Raw genomic sequence first — 16813 nt, 5'->3', positions numbered from 1 at the left:
CATAGTTGAAGAAAGAATCAGTAACCCTGAAAGATGAGACACTAGAAATTTTCCAAAGTGAAACACAAAGGAAAAAATATTATGTACCCAGGAGTTGTGGAACAATATTAACCAGTCTAGCATACATGTAATTGAGGTCCCAAAAAAGAGAGAAAAATGGGGCAGGAAAAAATATTTGAAGATATAAGGGCAAAGAATTTTACAAAATTAATGAAGACTCAGAGACTTGCCAGCTGGAAAAATAAAACCCAGATTTTCATGCATTGGTAGTGGAGGGAGAATATACAGGTGAGGGTTGCTGGAGCTCTCAATTCAGTCTTTTGTCCCTTGATTTTCATATGCCATTGGGGACCTCTCCCTAGCTATCACTGCTGTTACCACACAGGCTGTTTTAACACTCTGGCTCAAGTGTAGACATAGGAATCTTCCACTGGTACCACTATTACAGCTTAGATGTTGACCAAGGGAAAATGTGGCAATACCCAACAAAATTGTGTATCATAATCCCACTTCTGAATCAACACAGAAATAACAGAAAAAGACATAAGTACAAGGTTTTTCACTGCAGGATCATGCGGTGGAAACAACATAATCATTTATCAGTAAGGGAGTGGATGAATATAAATACACGGTATATATAAGCAACAAATTGCCAGGAAGTGAATAAAGGGAAGAAAAACAGATTTTACTGCTAGTAATTAATTGATAAGCTAGAATTAAATCTCGTTCTCAATGTATTTTAGTCTAGGACTCTTTTTGTTATAAGACAGTAACTCTTCCAACAATACTTGTAGTTAGTACCTCCTAGTTTAACATTTTCTGTTCTCCAATTATTTCATATGTCTTGTCTGGTCTCATTAGATTGTTAACTCCATGAAGGGATGGGCCTGATTTGTTCTGCTTATGTTTTGGACCCGTTATCCTCTGGTTCCAGAAGAGAAGAAGGCTTTCTCCCCATACCCTTTTAGTTTTCTTCTCTTTCAGAAAGCTGTCTACTTAACTTCTTGGTTAATAATAATAATAATAAATAATAACAATGTAGCCTAAGGTAGCTCAAATGTAGTTCATTTGAATCTGTTTTTGTGGAATATTAACTCTCCGTGTATATCCAGAATTGAGGTCAATGGAGAAGCTTTTTCTGAAGAATGAGAATGAAACTTCTACTGGAATTTAACTATATTCTGCTTGAAGACTTGCCCTCAAATCTTCTTCCATGCCCTAGATTCAGAAACCTCTGGAATTTATTTATAATTGAATTTTATTGGGAATGATAGAATTGTTCGACTCTAACAGAGCACTTTCCCACTAACCTATCTTTCCAGGTAGGCTCCTATGACAGAATTACGCTTTAGCACTTGTGTGGAATGGTCATAGAAAGCACCTTATAGCTTTGCACTAAAATTGTCACAGTCTAGAAATAAATCAAGCCACATGTGTTTTCTCAGCTCCAGCAACACAGATGCAATCTGTGCTTTCTGCTTTGTAATGGGAATGCTGTCATTTTAGCTATGTGAAAAACGACTTAAAATGTAGTTTGGTTTTAGTTGAGCTGTCAATTTTTATTTTGTCTAGCTTTAACTATTTAGGCTTCACGTTTAGCATGCTTCTGCAGTTATTATAGGTATTCCATTATTACTAACATTTTTTTTTTTTTTTTTTTTGAGTTGGAGTCTCACTCTGTCGCCCAGACTGGAGTGCAGTAGCCGCTCTCGGTCACCGCAACCTCGACCTGCTGGGCTCTGGCGATCCTTCCGCCTCAGCCTTCCAAGTAGCTGGAATTACAGGCATGCGCTACCACGCCCGGCTGATTTTTTGATTTATTGTAGAGATGAGGTCTCGCTGCCCAGGTGGGTCTCGAACCCGCGGGCTCAGGCAATCCACTCACCTCAGCCTCCCAAAGGCGCGGGATTACAGGCTGAGCCACCGAGCCCGGCTTATTAATAACATTTTAAAAGACTGAGTAAAATAGAAATTAGGACATTTGTTATTTAGCTTTAATTTATATCGTTGTGATTAATCTCTTGATAATTTGAACATGAGGAAAATTTCTTAGAGAATGAAGAAAGGACTTTTTATGTGATGATTTTAATATGATGGTTCCCAGTGACTGGTATGCAGTGAAGTACTTTAACGTTTCTAGTTTTTCTTCAGTTCAGTTTGGATTTCAATTCAGCAAATATTTGTTGAGTGTAAACTAGGCTTTGTATTTTGTAAGGAGCAAAACTGAGAGGTTTGTCCTCTCATGGGGCTTAGAATTCTAAAACCATGCTGGGCATCTGAGCTCATGTGTACGCAGCCCAAGTCCTTGAGAAAAATGAGTCCGAATTAGAATTGTTAGCTTGGGCAAGGGAGACAGTTAGCTTAGGTTATTTCTAATAGCTTTTAGCTTTTTCTCACTTTTCAAAATGCTTTGATCACTTGAAAAAAAAAGCCTACTGCTAGGAACTAAATTGTATGAAGCCAGTTGCTCATCTTCCCAGAATTATTTTTCCCTCCTTTTAAAGTTTTTAGAAGTACTAATGGAAAAGAATTCTAGAAATAGAGTAGTATGGATGTAGTTGTGTGACCTTAGTCATAAAGATAGAGAATGGGAGTAGATAATCAGATGGTTGTCCTCTATTCAAGGGTTAGTTACATTCTTTAACCTTAGGATATTGGACCTGTGGGGGTGATCATTAGCCAAAAGGAAAAACACCTCTCTTTCCCACCTCTGTCCTACTTCAGCTAAAGAAAATTAGTACCAGCACAGATCCAGACCTTGGGATTTTTCCACTTTTGTAGGTAGAGGAGAAACTAACGTTTGTTTGTTTAGCTATATTCATCTTGCAAACATTTGAGTCCTCTGTACAAGGCACAGTTCTAGGAATAAGGGATCAGAAATAAGATTTGAATGCTACCTTGTTACACAGTATCAAGAGCGCTGTAGGATCTTGCCATCCAGTTGGGGAAACACGGCATACAGATAAAAAATAGAGAACACAAGAGATGTTGTATAATTAAGTGCTAAGTAGCACATTTTTGTAGGCAATAAGTGCACTCAATCAACAAATAATTAGAACAGCTATTATGAATCAGACACTGCTTATATCTTAGGGATACAGAGAACTTTTTAATGGTTTCATATAGTTTATGTGCTTTTATGTCCTTGTAGCAATTTTTTTTTCCATTATGACCTATTTCAACCAGAGAACTGGAAAAACAGAGATCTAATAAAACTAGATGAAAAATACTGCCAAAGCTGCCACTTCTACCTAAAATTTTAATCCAAAGTCTACTTGCTTAGGGTATCAGACAGCTATTGTTTTAGAACTTCAAACAGCTCAGTGACAAATGGCAGCTCTTCGACAATAGCTGCTTTCATTATGAAAGAATGAGTAAGAACAGATACATTCCAACTAAGGATTGGAGAAACCCCCAAACTAATTCAGTCACTTTGTTGTGGTCTGTTGACTTAAAAATACCACTTATATTCATTATCAACCAAGTAAAACTCATTTGGATCATCTTGAATGCTGAACATATTCAAGCTACTTAAGGAAATTTTTAGGTGTAGGGATTATAAATATTTGTGATCTTATGTTAGTTTGTTTACTGATTCAACAATGAACCACGTCACCAAGATGCTGACTGGGCATTCCAGTAGTTTGAGGAATTTGGTTCACATAATAATTATGTCATGGTACACTAAAAGGAACAAAAGAATTAAACCTGATTAAAAAATAGTTCCATATATAATTTCTGGGTCTGCTACAGTATAAAAAAAAAAAAAAAAGTCACCTAATAACTCCAGTTAGGAAATTTAGAAGTATCACATTATGCCTGCAAGTTACAAAGTCCTCAAGGCAGTATATACGCTCCAGGCAGTGATTTGCCTACTACTACTAGCTCATTTATGCTAAAATACCAATATTCAGGTTGATACATAACTAATAAAATTTTATAGTCTTTTTATAATTTTCTGCATGAAAACAGTTTGTATACATATGTTGGTGCTCGAAAAGTTTTGGATTTCGGGGCATTTCAGATTTTGAGTTTTTGAATTAGGGATGCTCAACCTGTATTGCAAAACAGTGTCCTGCTCAGAAGCCTTCAGTGCTTTCACATAAAATCTAAGCCCCTTAACGAGGTAGGTAAAACATCCATGATCAGGCCCCTTCCTCATCTGCTGCTAATTTTCCTCTGCCCTTATAACTCCAGCCTTTCTGAATTTTCCACAGTTGCTGAAGCACAAGGTATATGTTTGACCTGTTCTTCCTTCTCGTTGGAGTGCCCTTCAGCCTTCATTGGTCTGTCTGTCCATCCTTTAAGACTTTGGTTCTTCCAAGAAATTTTCCTAACCAATCCAGTCCCAGACAGGGATTCCTATTTTTGCTCCTCTTTGTGCCCCAGCACTCTACATTTCTTTTATTGCACTTACTTCCTTGGTTTACCATTGTGTTATTTGTCTGATTCCCCTATCAGATTGCTAACTCCTTGAGCCAGAGACCAAATGTATCTCCCTTGCATGTCACATGACAGGTACCCAGCAAAGACAACTCTTATTACTATTACAGATAATGTATTATGTGGTAACTGTATGCTCAATAAATGTTGAATGAGAATAGTTAAGAGGTATGAAGCTGAACATAAGTTCTAGATGTCATACAAGAGATGCCAAGCAAGGATAGTTGATAGGAAGTTTTCATGGAAGACATGTATTTGGAATGGGCTTTGAGATATAGGTAAATTGTTGGAAGATAAATTTTATCCAATTATTCAAAATTATTGAGCAGTAATTATGCGCTAGCTACTGTACCAGCTTTGAGGTTATCCAGATCCTGTCTAGTACTTGTCATCACAATCTCTAATTGATTACCACTTATAAACATATACATTTCCAAGAAATATTCTGAATTATAGTTTATTTTCTTCTGTAATTCATGATTAAGCAACACCACCTCTAAAATTGTACCTGAATGTGGACTCACTTTTAGAATGAAACTTAGTTATAAATATTGAGATATTACTGTGACCAGGTTTCATAAAAGCTATTATCTAGTTTTAGCAAAAACTGATTAAGATCCTGAAACCCTTTTTGGCCTTTCAGAAATGCTTTTAAAAACCCACTTGAAGATAGAATTTTAATACATAAGAAGCAGGCAGCAGGTTAATTCTTAGACTTCACTGGTTTTTCTTAGACTTCACTGGTTTTTGTTAGCTCAATTTAGAACTCTGTTAATTATAACTTGTAAATTTTAATCCGGCTATATTAAGAGACTAAATAGAAGGTTATAATTTTACCCCTCTCCCATTTCCATCCTCTAAAAAACTAAAATACTTGAGCATTACATAATTAAGAAATACATTTTTAAATAGGAAACTCTAAGTAAGATTGTAGTTTTAAAAAAAACACAAGGGTATTTGTGTTTTTGTTTCCTTCTAGGAAAGATCTTTTTTCTGTTAAATTATGTGAGTGCTGAGATGTTTACTTTTATCCTAGAGTGCTGCATGAATTTTTTTTAACCATTGCTTAACTTGCTAAAGTATTCAGACATTTCTTGCCACACTTATATGTAGATATTTTAAATGACAGATTGACATATCCACACAGAAAAAGAAAAGGACTTTAATTTTATTGTGGATTCTCCCTGGCACCAGCACCAAAATCTCCTTATTTGACATTAACATCATGAGAAGGAAGATTACTTTTTATGTATGAAAATCCTTTGGAATTGTTTTAAAATGCAAGTCATTTAAAAATATATTCTAATTTATCTTTGTTTGGCCTATACTAATCTGGAGCAAAAATATTAATTCTCTAACTGCTTCAGATTAGCCTTTATTTATAAGCATTAAAATGTTTGGAAGTATTATTTAAGCCATGGGTCAGCAAACTATAGACAGGCTGCCTGTTTTTGCAATAAAATTTTATTGGAACACAGCCACATCTGTTCATTTATGTAGTGACTGGGACTGATTTTGCAGTACAAAGGCAGAATTGAATCGTTTTGACAGAGATGGTATGGCCCACAAAACTTAACTATTTATCATCAGATCCCCCCCCCCCCTTTTTTTTCATGTTCTTGAGACTTTAATCCTGGTCTCCAAACTCAATATTGTGTTTCTTTCCCACTCTCCTCACATCACCAATGTCATTCCCCCATGATCAGACCCTTTGAATAATAACTTGAGGATCCCTAGTTTAATCCATGCTGCTCTCTGATAGCTTACTATTATGGTTTTAAAAAAGCAGTTATTTATTGGATTCAAAAACCAAAATGCAAAAGATAATTTTTCCTCTTGCAAAGTTTTGCTGTTATATAATTTTAAAAATTGAAGCTATGTAAAATGCTATTTTAGTCATTCTTTCATCCATTCTTGCTTGCTAGCTCAGTTTTGACATGAGTAAGTGAAGCTTTATTCTAGTTTTCTATAATTTTGAAAATCGCTACATACGGAAAGATTTTGGAAACTTTAAAATCCTTAAAATAACTTTCTAGTGTTAAGCTCCTAAAAAATAACCAGAGTTCCTGCCTTTAGTTCTTCACTTCTTGTCCCTTTACTCCTCAAACCCCAGGCTGTTTGAGTTTTACCCTTCATTATCCTGGAACTGTTTTCTTGAAGGTTTTAATGACCAGTTGATGACTCTTTCCCTCAGCTTATCTTCTCTACCAGTTTCAGCACTCCAGACCACCACTGCCTTTTATCCTTCTTTTTCTGTTAATTCATCCCCCACTCTCCATCTTGCTCATAGGTTCTCTTCCCTACACCTCTTCAGCTTGTATCTTTTCTTAGGTATGTACTCCTTCCCTGAGTAGCTTTAGCTATGCCCAAGGTGTTGTGTATGCACCTGTCTTACATGACATCTCTACTTCTGACATCTCTCCCAAGTTCCATGTACCTGCCTGATTTCCCCATACCACCTAGCCCACTGATAATTTCAGACTCAGTACATTTGAAACTTGGCTACTCAGCCATTTTAAAAAAAGAATGAAATACTGTCTTTTTTCGGCAACTTAGGATGATGGTGTCCAATTCCATCCAAGGACAGTAACACAGTGTTGAAAAATCATATACTGCATATTCTCATTTATAAGTGGGAGCTACACTAAGGAACTGCAAAGGCACATGAAATGGTATAATGGACGTTGAAGACTCAGAAGTTAGGGAGGAATGAAAAATCACCTTTCAGGTACAATGTGCACAGATGAGAGTGGTGGGTACACTTAAAGCCCATACTTCTTCGCCACCCAAAGCACCCAAATCCAAAACCATTTGTCCCCCCAAAGCTATTTAAATTTAAAAAGTCAGTGAATATACACCTAAGATTTGTGCATTTCATTGTATATACATTTTATAGCACAAGAAAAATTCTAAATGATTGAACTCTGGTTAATGATACGCACACAGAAGCATTTAGGACATATGTACTGCCATATGCAGCTTTTACTGAAATGACACAGAGAAAATGGATTAGTGCTAATAGACAGGATAGACAGTTGGATAGGTATATTATTGTAGTATAGTAAAATATTAATGGTGGAACCTAGGTTGAGGCATACATACTTGTGTTTATTATAAAACCGTTTTGACTTGGCTTTATGTTTCAAATTTTCATAATTAAGTGTTTAAGACTATTGTGTGAATAGACCGGGGGTCAGTAAGTACACTAAGCCATTGCATTAAATTTTAGGGTTTTCTGTTTCTCAGACAATTGTAAACTACAGTTTTCTAAAAATTGGGCCCCATGTTTGATCATTTGGCTAGCTGGTGTTTTATCTGTTACAGGGAAAGTCCTTCTGCTAGCATCGACACGTGTGCATTTCTGTCATCATCTGTGTGCTCCAATAGGACTCTGCTGATTGATGGCCGGGTAGAACTCAAAAGAGGCCTGCAGAGGCAGGAGCGGCATCTCTTCTTATTCGATGACCTGTTTGTTGTGGCCAAAATCAAGTAAGCATACTCTATCTTCTCTCCCGGTTATCGTTCTAAAATTGCATTTTACTAACAAAGATACCTTTTCTACTCAACATTTACTGTCAGAATGTCTGACCTCTGTTACTATAGCTAATATCTGAAGAGAGTTTTATGTTTGTTTCTTTTTTGCTTAAAAAAAATTTTCAATGGTCTATTCATTCAACAAATGTTCATTTAGGTCCTGTTCTGTAGGAGATTCAGTGAAGAATGTTATGGGTATGGTCCCTGCTCTTTGGGAGCTTACATTCTGATGTGGGGCTTATAGTCTTATGTGTGGGGGGAAATGACAGATTGTGATTAGTGTTATGAGGAAAATAGAGTGCTTGATGTTGCGAAAGATGGGGTTTATATTAGGAAGGTATAGTCAGAAGAAGCAGTCAGTGGAGGGAGTAAAGCAATCAGCCATTCAGACTTTGGGAGGATGAACATTCCAGGTAGCAGGAACACCGGATACAAAGGCAGTAGAGAAACTTGGCCCTTAGAGGAGTTGAAAGAAGGCCTGTATGACTGGAGCATAATGAGTGAAAGAGAGTGATATGAATTAAGATTAGATAAGCGTTCAAGGGTTAGGTTATCAGGACCTTTGTAGGCTATGTTAGTTTTCTATTGCCAAATAACAAATTACCTAAAATGTAACAGTTTAGAACTATAAGCATGCCATACAGTCTCTCTGAGTCAGGAATCTGGGAGTGTTTCTCAGAGTGGTTCTGGCTCATGGGCCTTCATGAGGGTCCTCAATCACCTGAAGGCTCAGCCAGAACTGGAGAGCCCACTTCCAGGCTCACTCGCATGGATGCCATCAGCATCAGTCTCTCACTAGCTATTAGCCAGAGGCTTTGGTTCCTCTCCACATGGGTCTCTCTACAAGCTGCTCGTAACATAACATGGTAGCTTGCTTCCTTCGGAGCGAAAGATCTCAAAGAAAGAAAGCAGTCGAGAGAGTGCCCAAAATATAAGCCACCTTCTTTTATAAACGAGTGTCTGCCGTACGCTATTGGCCACACAGACCAACCTTGATATAAAATGGAAGGGAACTACACAGAATGTGAATATCAGGAATTAAGGATCGTTGGGGGTCATATTGGAGGCTTGGTACCACAAAGGCTATGATAAGGACTTTGAATTTTAATTAGAGGATGGCATAATGTGATTCGTATTTTTAAAATATTCTGGCTCAAGTTAGATAATGGATTGGAGGATTGGTAAGAGTGAAAGCAAGGAAAGTAGATAGGACGTTACTGTAGTCCTGATGGGAAATAATGAGGGTTTCATTTGAGGGAATGACAGTTAAAAGAAAATACAGGCGTATTTGAAATAGTCTTTAGAATTACCAAGAGGATTAACTTTCTGTTGAACACTAAATGCCCGTGCAATTTAGAACATGGTGGCTGCTACTTGCTCTATTCTCTATTCTTGTTATTTATGAAACATGAAAGATAAGAATATTTTAACAAATACAGTCTCTTCAGAGAGACTCTTAGTCATTAAAGAAGAGTAAATACTTTTTTCTACTACTCATACTCTCATACCTAAGTTACCTAAGTTACTCAATGTCATACCCAAGTGACTCATACCTGCAATCCTAGTACTCTGGGAGGCCAAAGTGGGAGGACTGCTTGAGCCCAGGAGTTTGAGACCAGCCTAGCCTACGCAACATAGCGAGACCTCATGTCCACAAAATTTAACAAAATTAGCCAGACATGGAGGTATGCGCCTACAGTCCTAGCTACTTGGGATCACCTGAGCCCAGAAGGTCAAGGCCACTGTGAGCCATGATTGTGCCACTGTACTCCAGCCTGGGTAACAGAGTGAGACTCTAACTCAAAAACAAAAGAGAGAGACATACTAATCTTGTAAAACACTATGTTAAATATGAGTGATATTAATAACAATAGAAGCCAGGCATTAATTGGGATCTTACTGTCAGTTAGGTATTATTAAAGACTTTAACCCTTATAACCATTCTATAAAGTGGTTATTTATTTTCCTCATTTTACAAAAGACATTGATTCTCAGAGAAATTAAGTGTCTTCCTTGAGATCACAAAGTAGTTAGTTAAGCCCATATTTGAACCTAGGTCTATCTTATTGCAAGGTCTGTTCTTTTAACTAGTCTGTGGTCTGCTGCCTCTATTATTTAACTTTCTTTTCTTCTGTTTCATAGAGGATTCTTCAACCATGTAGTTATTTTCACCATTCAATCAGTCTTTCCTTTGTGATGAGTAAAGGCTCCAAATAAATACGTACCTATTAAGAAATGATATCAAAGAATTCTTAGTGAGCATTTATATATTTTTTTAATTAAAGGCAAACATAAAGATAAGAAAACTGTTTCAAAATGTGTTTTGAATAGATGTAATGCCTAAAAAGGTAATTTTGAAAGTGGATATGATGTTAGAAGGAATACAGAGGAAAAAAAAGTTTCTCTATCCAAGCCTTTGCACTGGGCTCACTTGAAACTCCAAATAGGAGGCTGTTAATAACGAACAGGCCATTATTTTTTAAAGTAGTATCTCTTTATTCCTTTATTTAAGGAATAAATATTATTAAGGGATAAATATTATTCCTTTATTTAAAACTTACTGGATGATTCTCATTAAATTCTCTTTTAATTTTTCCAACATCCACCCAAGATAAGATTGTTTTAGACATTGAATGCCAAAGCTCAGAAAAGTTTGTCACATACTAAGAAATAATAGAACTGGCATTTGACTATAGGCCTTAACTCCAATGGCTTACACTTTCCATCCCTTTACAACGTTGTACTCTTTAGATGCATAGCTTAGCTTGGAGGTGAATAAGTTAAGTCTTCTTAACATGAAATAAGTTGTCTTCTTAACATGAAAGAACTTAATTTTTCCTGAAAAAATGGCAACCAACAAGAAATAGCCCCTGCAATACCACACCTATGTCTTTCTTGATACTTCTCACCATTGAGTGAAGGCTTGGGTGGTACCCTGGATCAGTTAATTTGTTGAAATAATCTGAGATTAGCACTTGTCTTTATACTTAGCCCTAGAGGATAGGAGAGATCTTAGGTTTCATAATATGTCCAGCTCATCTTTAGGCTTCCTTTGGAAACGGCTTTCATCTTTAGGTTAGGGCTGCAGAAATAAACTCAAGTGGGATAAATAATTGACCAGCGGCCACATATTTATTTAGTCAAACTAAGTGAATTTTAGAAAGTGCAATAATAGAGCTGGTGTTAAATGCTTCCTTTTTATCGGCTATTATATTTGCTCTATTTTGTGCTGGATGGTGACAGTGTTTACTGAAAATTGTTTTGGTTTTATTGGTATTCTTTTCCACACTGAACTCGGAAAATATTAAAACTGAATGAGGCCTTTGAGGACCACTTTTGATATTCATTAGGAAGATAAATAAAAAGTTATTCTTCCAATAAAACTATGACTTTTCTTTTTTAAAATGGGATGTTTTACAAGCATTTCATTACTTAGAAAGACATTAATATAAAGAAGTTAATATTCTCTATAAAGCACCCATATAGATTTTATAGAAAGGAAATTACTGTACTTAACTCACACCCTCTTAAACCATCACTGTTTTCATATTTTATGAGGCTAAGAAATATTAAATAATGAGTTTTGTTTAGATTAAAAGGATGAAATTATATAAATTCTTTATCAACATAATTGCTACCAATATAATTACTTGTGGTATATATCATGATCTCTACCCAAAACATATTTATTAAGACAACTCCATCTTAGAATGGGAAAAAAAAAAATCTCCCTGGAATCCTATGTATTTCAGCAATTCACTGGAATTTCTTTCAGTATGAATATGAGAGAGAGGAAAGCAAACTATATCTGTCATTTTAATAAAGTTATAGAAAGGAACTTGGTGGCTCAGCCTATAATCCCGTGCCTTTGGGAGGCTGAGGTGCGTGGATTGCCTGAGCCCACAGGTTCGAGACCCGCCTGGGCAGCGAGACCTCATCCCTACAATAAATCAAAAAATCAGCCAGGCATGATAGCACATGCCTGTAATTCCGGCTACTTGGAAGGCTGAGGCGGAAGGATCGCCGGAGCCCAGCAGGTTGAGGCTGCGGTGGCCGGGAGCAGCCACTGCACTCCAGTCTGGGTGACAGAGTGAGACTCCAAAAAAAAAAAAAAGAAAGGAACTATATTGTAAACACAAATAATTTATTTTTTAGGGTTTTTTTCAGTCAGTTTGCATTAAATTCATATGGAAAATTTTAATTTCTGTAGTCTAATACTATTGGAGATTGAGAGTGAAAAATATGAAGAAGTACACTATGACCCCAGGTCTGTCCATTTTAATATACATCTTTATTGGAAAACGGAAATATTTTCAAACTAGCCTATCTAGCTTTATGTACATAAATGTTCATGAGATTTCTACCCCAACTCTCCTAACAAACAGCCACATCAGAAAACCTTGCAGCCCTAGAGAGATTTTTTTAAAGTTGGCAGAAGATAGAAAAGCTGAGTGAAACTTTATGGAACGACACTTCCATCCATGCTTGATAGGAATGGAAGTCTCCGGGGCTTTTTATAGATGCATAGTGGTTAAGAATATAAGTAAACTCAGGAGTCAACACTGTCCAGGTCCAAATTCTGGCTCTCCTAACTTTTCACTTTTGGCAAGTTAATCTCTCTCTGACTCCATTTCCTTATCTATAACATGTTTGAGGATTAAACTATATAATATGTATGTTAAGTATTCACAACAATGACTCGCACATGATAAAGTTCTCAACAAATATTAGCTATTATTTTTAGTAGAGGAGAATGGAAATCATTGTTTACATTTTTAGACAATTCCTTTTTTTGACACTAGGGGAGGATAATATTGGCACTTTATTGATCTAAGGAAAGGATCATTGGAATAACTTTTTTCCAAGGTCAATAGATGTGGTTGTCCCCACATGATATCTGAAGTACATAGATAAAGACCTGCATTGGAAGACACAAAATGTGTGAAAACAAATATGGAAAGATAGCTTTCCTTCCAAAAGATTTGTAGTTTCAGTTTTATATTACCTAAATAGTTGGCAGCTAAGAAATAAGACTTGGTCTATAATTGAGTCTTTTTTATAAAGAACCTAAAGAGTCATAGCAATAGGGTGAAAATGTTGAAATATATTATAGAAAAAGCTATTGCGCCACAAGACTTGTTTCTATTACATTAAAATTCAGTGCAGCCTATGGAAAGCATAAATGAGGTTTTGAATATAGGTTATCCTTCATTGTACAGTTCCTGCAAAATTCTTTTTCATCTTACAAATTCCACTAGAGTTTTAGTTTTAAATATTTCATGAATCAAAGGTATTTTAGGGATGCTTCCATATAAGGTATCTTTGATTTCATTTTAGCTTTTAGTGTTTACACAAATGGTTCTGAATACTAGGAAGTACCCAAGTTTTCCTGAGCATTCTTTTTATCCTTCATTTGAGTCTCAGGTCCAAGTGAGCATTAAATCTGTCAATTAGATCAAGAGATATGGCGGTTTTCATATCAGGGGTCTAAAGGGGGTTAGTTAGCAATTGTCAAAAAGCAATTTCACTGCTGACTTAAAGTAGATCACCTTTCTGAGTTCCCAGAGATGTATGTTAATTATGTCAGTCTTACTCTTTTTTTAAAGTTTGGTTTAGGTTCTTTTTTTTTTTTTAGGCTGCAGTTCTTCACTTTCAGCCAGAATATAAGGGGAAATAATTGAACGAAATCTTAAAAAAGGAAATTTTAAATAACCTATGCTTCTAAAGACTAGGGAACCTTGTAACCTCTTAATAGAAAATACATTATAAATTCCTCTAATTAATTCCAGGGGTTTTTTTTTAAGGTATATCTCTCTTAAAATGAAAATTGTATAAACATCTTAATAAATTGTGTGTGTGTGTGTGTGTGTGTGTGTGTGTGTGTGTGTGTGTGTGTTCAGCCACTTAAATCTTTTTGGAAATAAGCAAGTTATAAATAATAATTTCATTAATTTTTATAGCAGCAGTAAATTTGAAGTTAGGTTTTTGATCCAAATGAAATGTTCAACATACTATAAATATAGTACTGTATTTCTAAAAATTAAAGTGACCAATTTATGGCTGTTCCCTGCCACAAGTGCAGGTATGAGTGCTAAATGTTTCATTGAATGTTTCAAAGGTCTTCTTGGGCGAACACAGCCAACCCTTTTTCAGTTTACTGTGCTAGGCACTGAAGATAAAAACAATGAATAGATCTTTTGCCCATGATTAGTGAAAACTGTTCTTTTATAACAAGTACCGAAGCGCCTGTAAAATTTAAGAAACAAAATAGCAAGAGGTCCTATTTCATTTTTATCTTTCTAGATATAACAATAACTTTAAGATAAAAAATAAAATTAAATTAACTGATATGTGGACAGCAAGCTGTGTGGATGAAGTGGGAGAAGGCAACACCAACGCCATGAAGTCCTTTGTTTTGGGCTGGCCCACAGTGAACTTTGTGGCCACTTTCAGGTAAGACCAGAGCTTGTCCTGTATTTGAGTGGGTTCGCTACTATGATCATGTCTAAGACGGAGAGAAAAAACTTAATCAGATTTCATTCCCTTAACTTTTAAAAAGGATAACATTTTGTTCTGATTGTGCATCAAGTCCGTTTTTGACACATATACCCAACCAAGATACTAATGTGCCTTATGTTTCTCCCAAAGAACTATTGATTAAAATATGTGCACCTCATTGGTAAACATTGAGAACTCTTGGTGTCATTTACCTTGGTCTGACCAGTGATTTTTAAAGGGGCTCCACTGAAACAGCCAGGGGGAATGGAACTTCCAGGAGTATGGAAGAAGAACAGTCATCAGCTCTTTTAGGACCCTTCTCTGACATCCCCTTCCCTATTATCTAGGTGCTTGTTTTATACATTGGGGTTTCAAGTCTTACCATTCTTTTCAAACCACTGAAATAAACCTTCGCTGAGGCAAATGTTATGGTCTAATTAAGTTTGCATAACTGGTTTATACTCCCAAATTTCCTAAAGAAAATAACTTTTATTATTCAAATAAAATTAACGTTTTGAAATACTGCGTTGCCTGAATTGTGCATCAAGTTCTGAGTTGGGATCTATAGAAATGGGACAGTCAAAAGCAAATTGATGATTTGAAGTTTCCCAAGACTTACTCCTAAGCTGGTAAGTGTTGGAGAATGCACAAATACAGATTGTTTGTCCTCTTATCCTGAACATGCTTAGTTGGCACTTTGCATTTCACGATTAGTATACCAAAACTCACAGCTGTAATTTTGGAAAACTGTCTCAGCTCCATTATTTGGTTTACACTTAAAGAGTTAGTGTCCATCACATGCACATGATATTTTCCATTCTGCTTCTCTTCCCACCACAGTAAAACTCCTCAGACATCATCCTAAAGCCAAACAACTAAAATTTTCCAAGCCATTAATCTTCTATCAAAAGACAGGTGTGTCATAAAATTCTATTATGTGCTATTTGACCTACCAGAGGTTTTTAAGAATATTTGGAAAAAAAACATATGTTTGTATCATTCTCAACTAATCTTCTTTTCCATGACTGATATATACATATTTATTTCCTATTGTTTAATCTCCTTGGAGGTACAGGTGAAAGGAAGCAATTTCAAGTGAGGGGTATGACTGCATGACATTTTTAATCAAGGAATTTCCATGATATTTTTTTTAAGAAGAGGAGGAAATGTGGAAATAAATTTTCCATATTATTCATTGCTCAAATTGTGATTCTTTAACCATGTGATCAAGGTTAACATCACCAGTGATTTCAATGTGGTATTATGTGCTCCTTGATATAATGTGATGAGAAGGGCAATTCACCTTTGTAGTCTTTCTTTAAAACCCACATAACATTGGTCTAATGTGAGGAAAATATTTGAGAGACATTCTACAGGACACCTGAGCAGTCATCTTTAGAACTGTCAAGATCAAAAAACAAAAGCAGGGTAAGACTGAGAAACTGTTACAGATCAGTTACTATGGAAATGTAATTCATTGTAATGTGGTATTCTAGATTGGCTTCTAGAGCAGAAAAAGGGTATTAATGAAAGGCCAGTAAAATCTGAATTAAGTCAAAAGTATAGTTAAACTTTCTGAATAAAGTTAAAAATTTAGTAATATGCCAATATTGGTTTCTTAGTTTTGACATATGGTCCATGATAAGGTAAGAGGATAACATTAGAGGAAATAAAGTGGGTAAGAAGTATACAGGGACTCTCTGGATTTTCTCTTTAGCTTTTCAGGAATTATTTGAAAATTAAGTTGTTAGTTTTTTGGGGTTTTTTTTAAGTAAATTGTTGACGAGTTCTGCCTCTAGTATGGCAGAGTGAGGTATTTTAGAGAGGAGTTAAAACTTGGAAGAAAGCATTGACACTGAGTGAGTTTCCTGTTTTTAAGGTCTTAGCCTGAGAGGTGATTGCAGTCACATTAAAGTGTAGGGCAACTAAAGCTCAGAAAAAACCCTCAACGTTTATGGGCGGAAGAACTAGAGTATAGTCTAGGTCAACCACAGCTATTGCAGTTTGAGGGAGAAAGTCTCAACAAGAAATGTACCAGAGAAGGAAAGCTCCCAAAAAGCACCACTCTCTTGTATACAGACACTGCTCAGGTCTCTGACTGATCACTGAACCCCACATGCATGGAATTGACCCAAAGCAACTTGAAGTTAGTACTAAAAGAACTAAACTGAGCCACTGCTGTCCACCACAAGAGAGATAGAGTTTGTAGCTTGATCTAACCAAGTTGATCTTCTTCTAAAACAAAAACATCAACAGTTTTGAAAATAAAACAGAATGTAGAGTATCCAAAACAAAAAAATTGTAGCATCCAGAAGACAATCTAAAATGTCTTGACATA

At 35.9% G+C, this 16813-nt stretch overlaps 1 protein-coding gene across 2 annotated transcripts in view; it reads left to right on the top strand.

Annotated features, from left to right (window-relative positions):
- ARHGAP20 (Rho GTPase activating protein 20) overlaps nt 1-16813 on the top strand; it is a 93935-nt gene that overhangs the window by 36908 nt on the left and 40214 nt on the right. The window contains exons 2-3 of one of the 2 annotated variants that reach the window (XM_008068433.2): nt 7768-7932; nt 14281-14430. In XM_008068433.2, coding sequence (XP_008066624.1) covers nt 7768-7932; nt 14281-14430 — 315 coding nt within the window. Of the gene's footprint in view, nt 1-7767; nt 7933-14280; nt 14431-16813 lie in introns of those variants that run through there. The other variant, XM_021717753.1, reaches the window with a different exon arrangement.

This window comes from Carlito syrichta, unplaced genomic scaffold (assembly GCF_000164805.1).
Source record: "Carlito syrichta isolate Samal-C Ts95f unplaced genomic scaffold, Tarsius_syrichta-2.0.1 Scaffold310873, whole genome shotgun sequence".
NCBI classification, from domain to species: Eukaryota; Metazoa; Chordata; class Mammalia; order Primates; family Tarsiidae; genus Carlito; species Carlito syrichta.
This window is presented reverse-complemented; position numbering and strand designations above follow the sequence as displayed.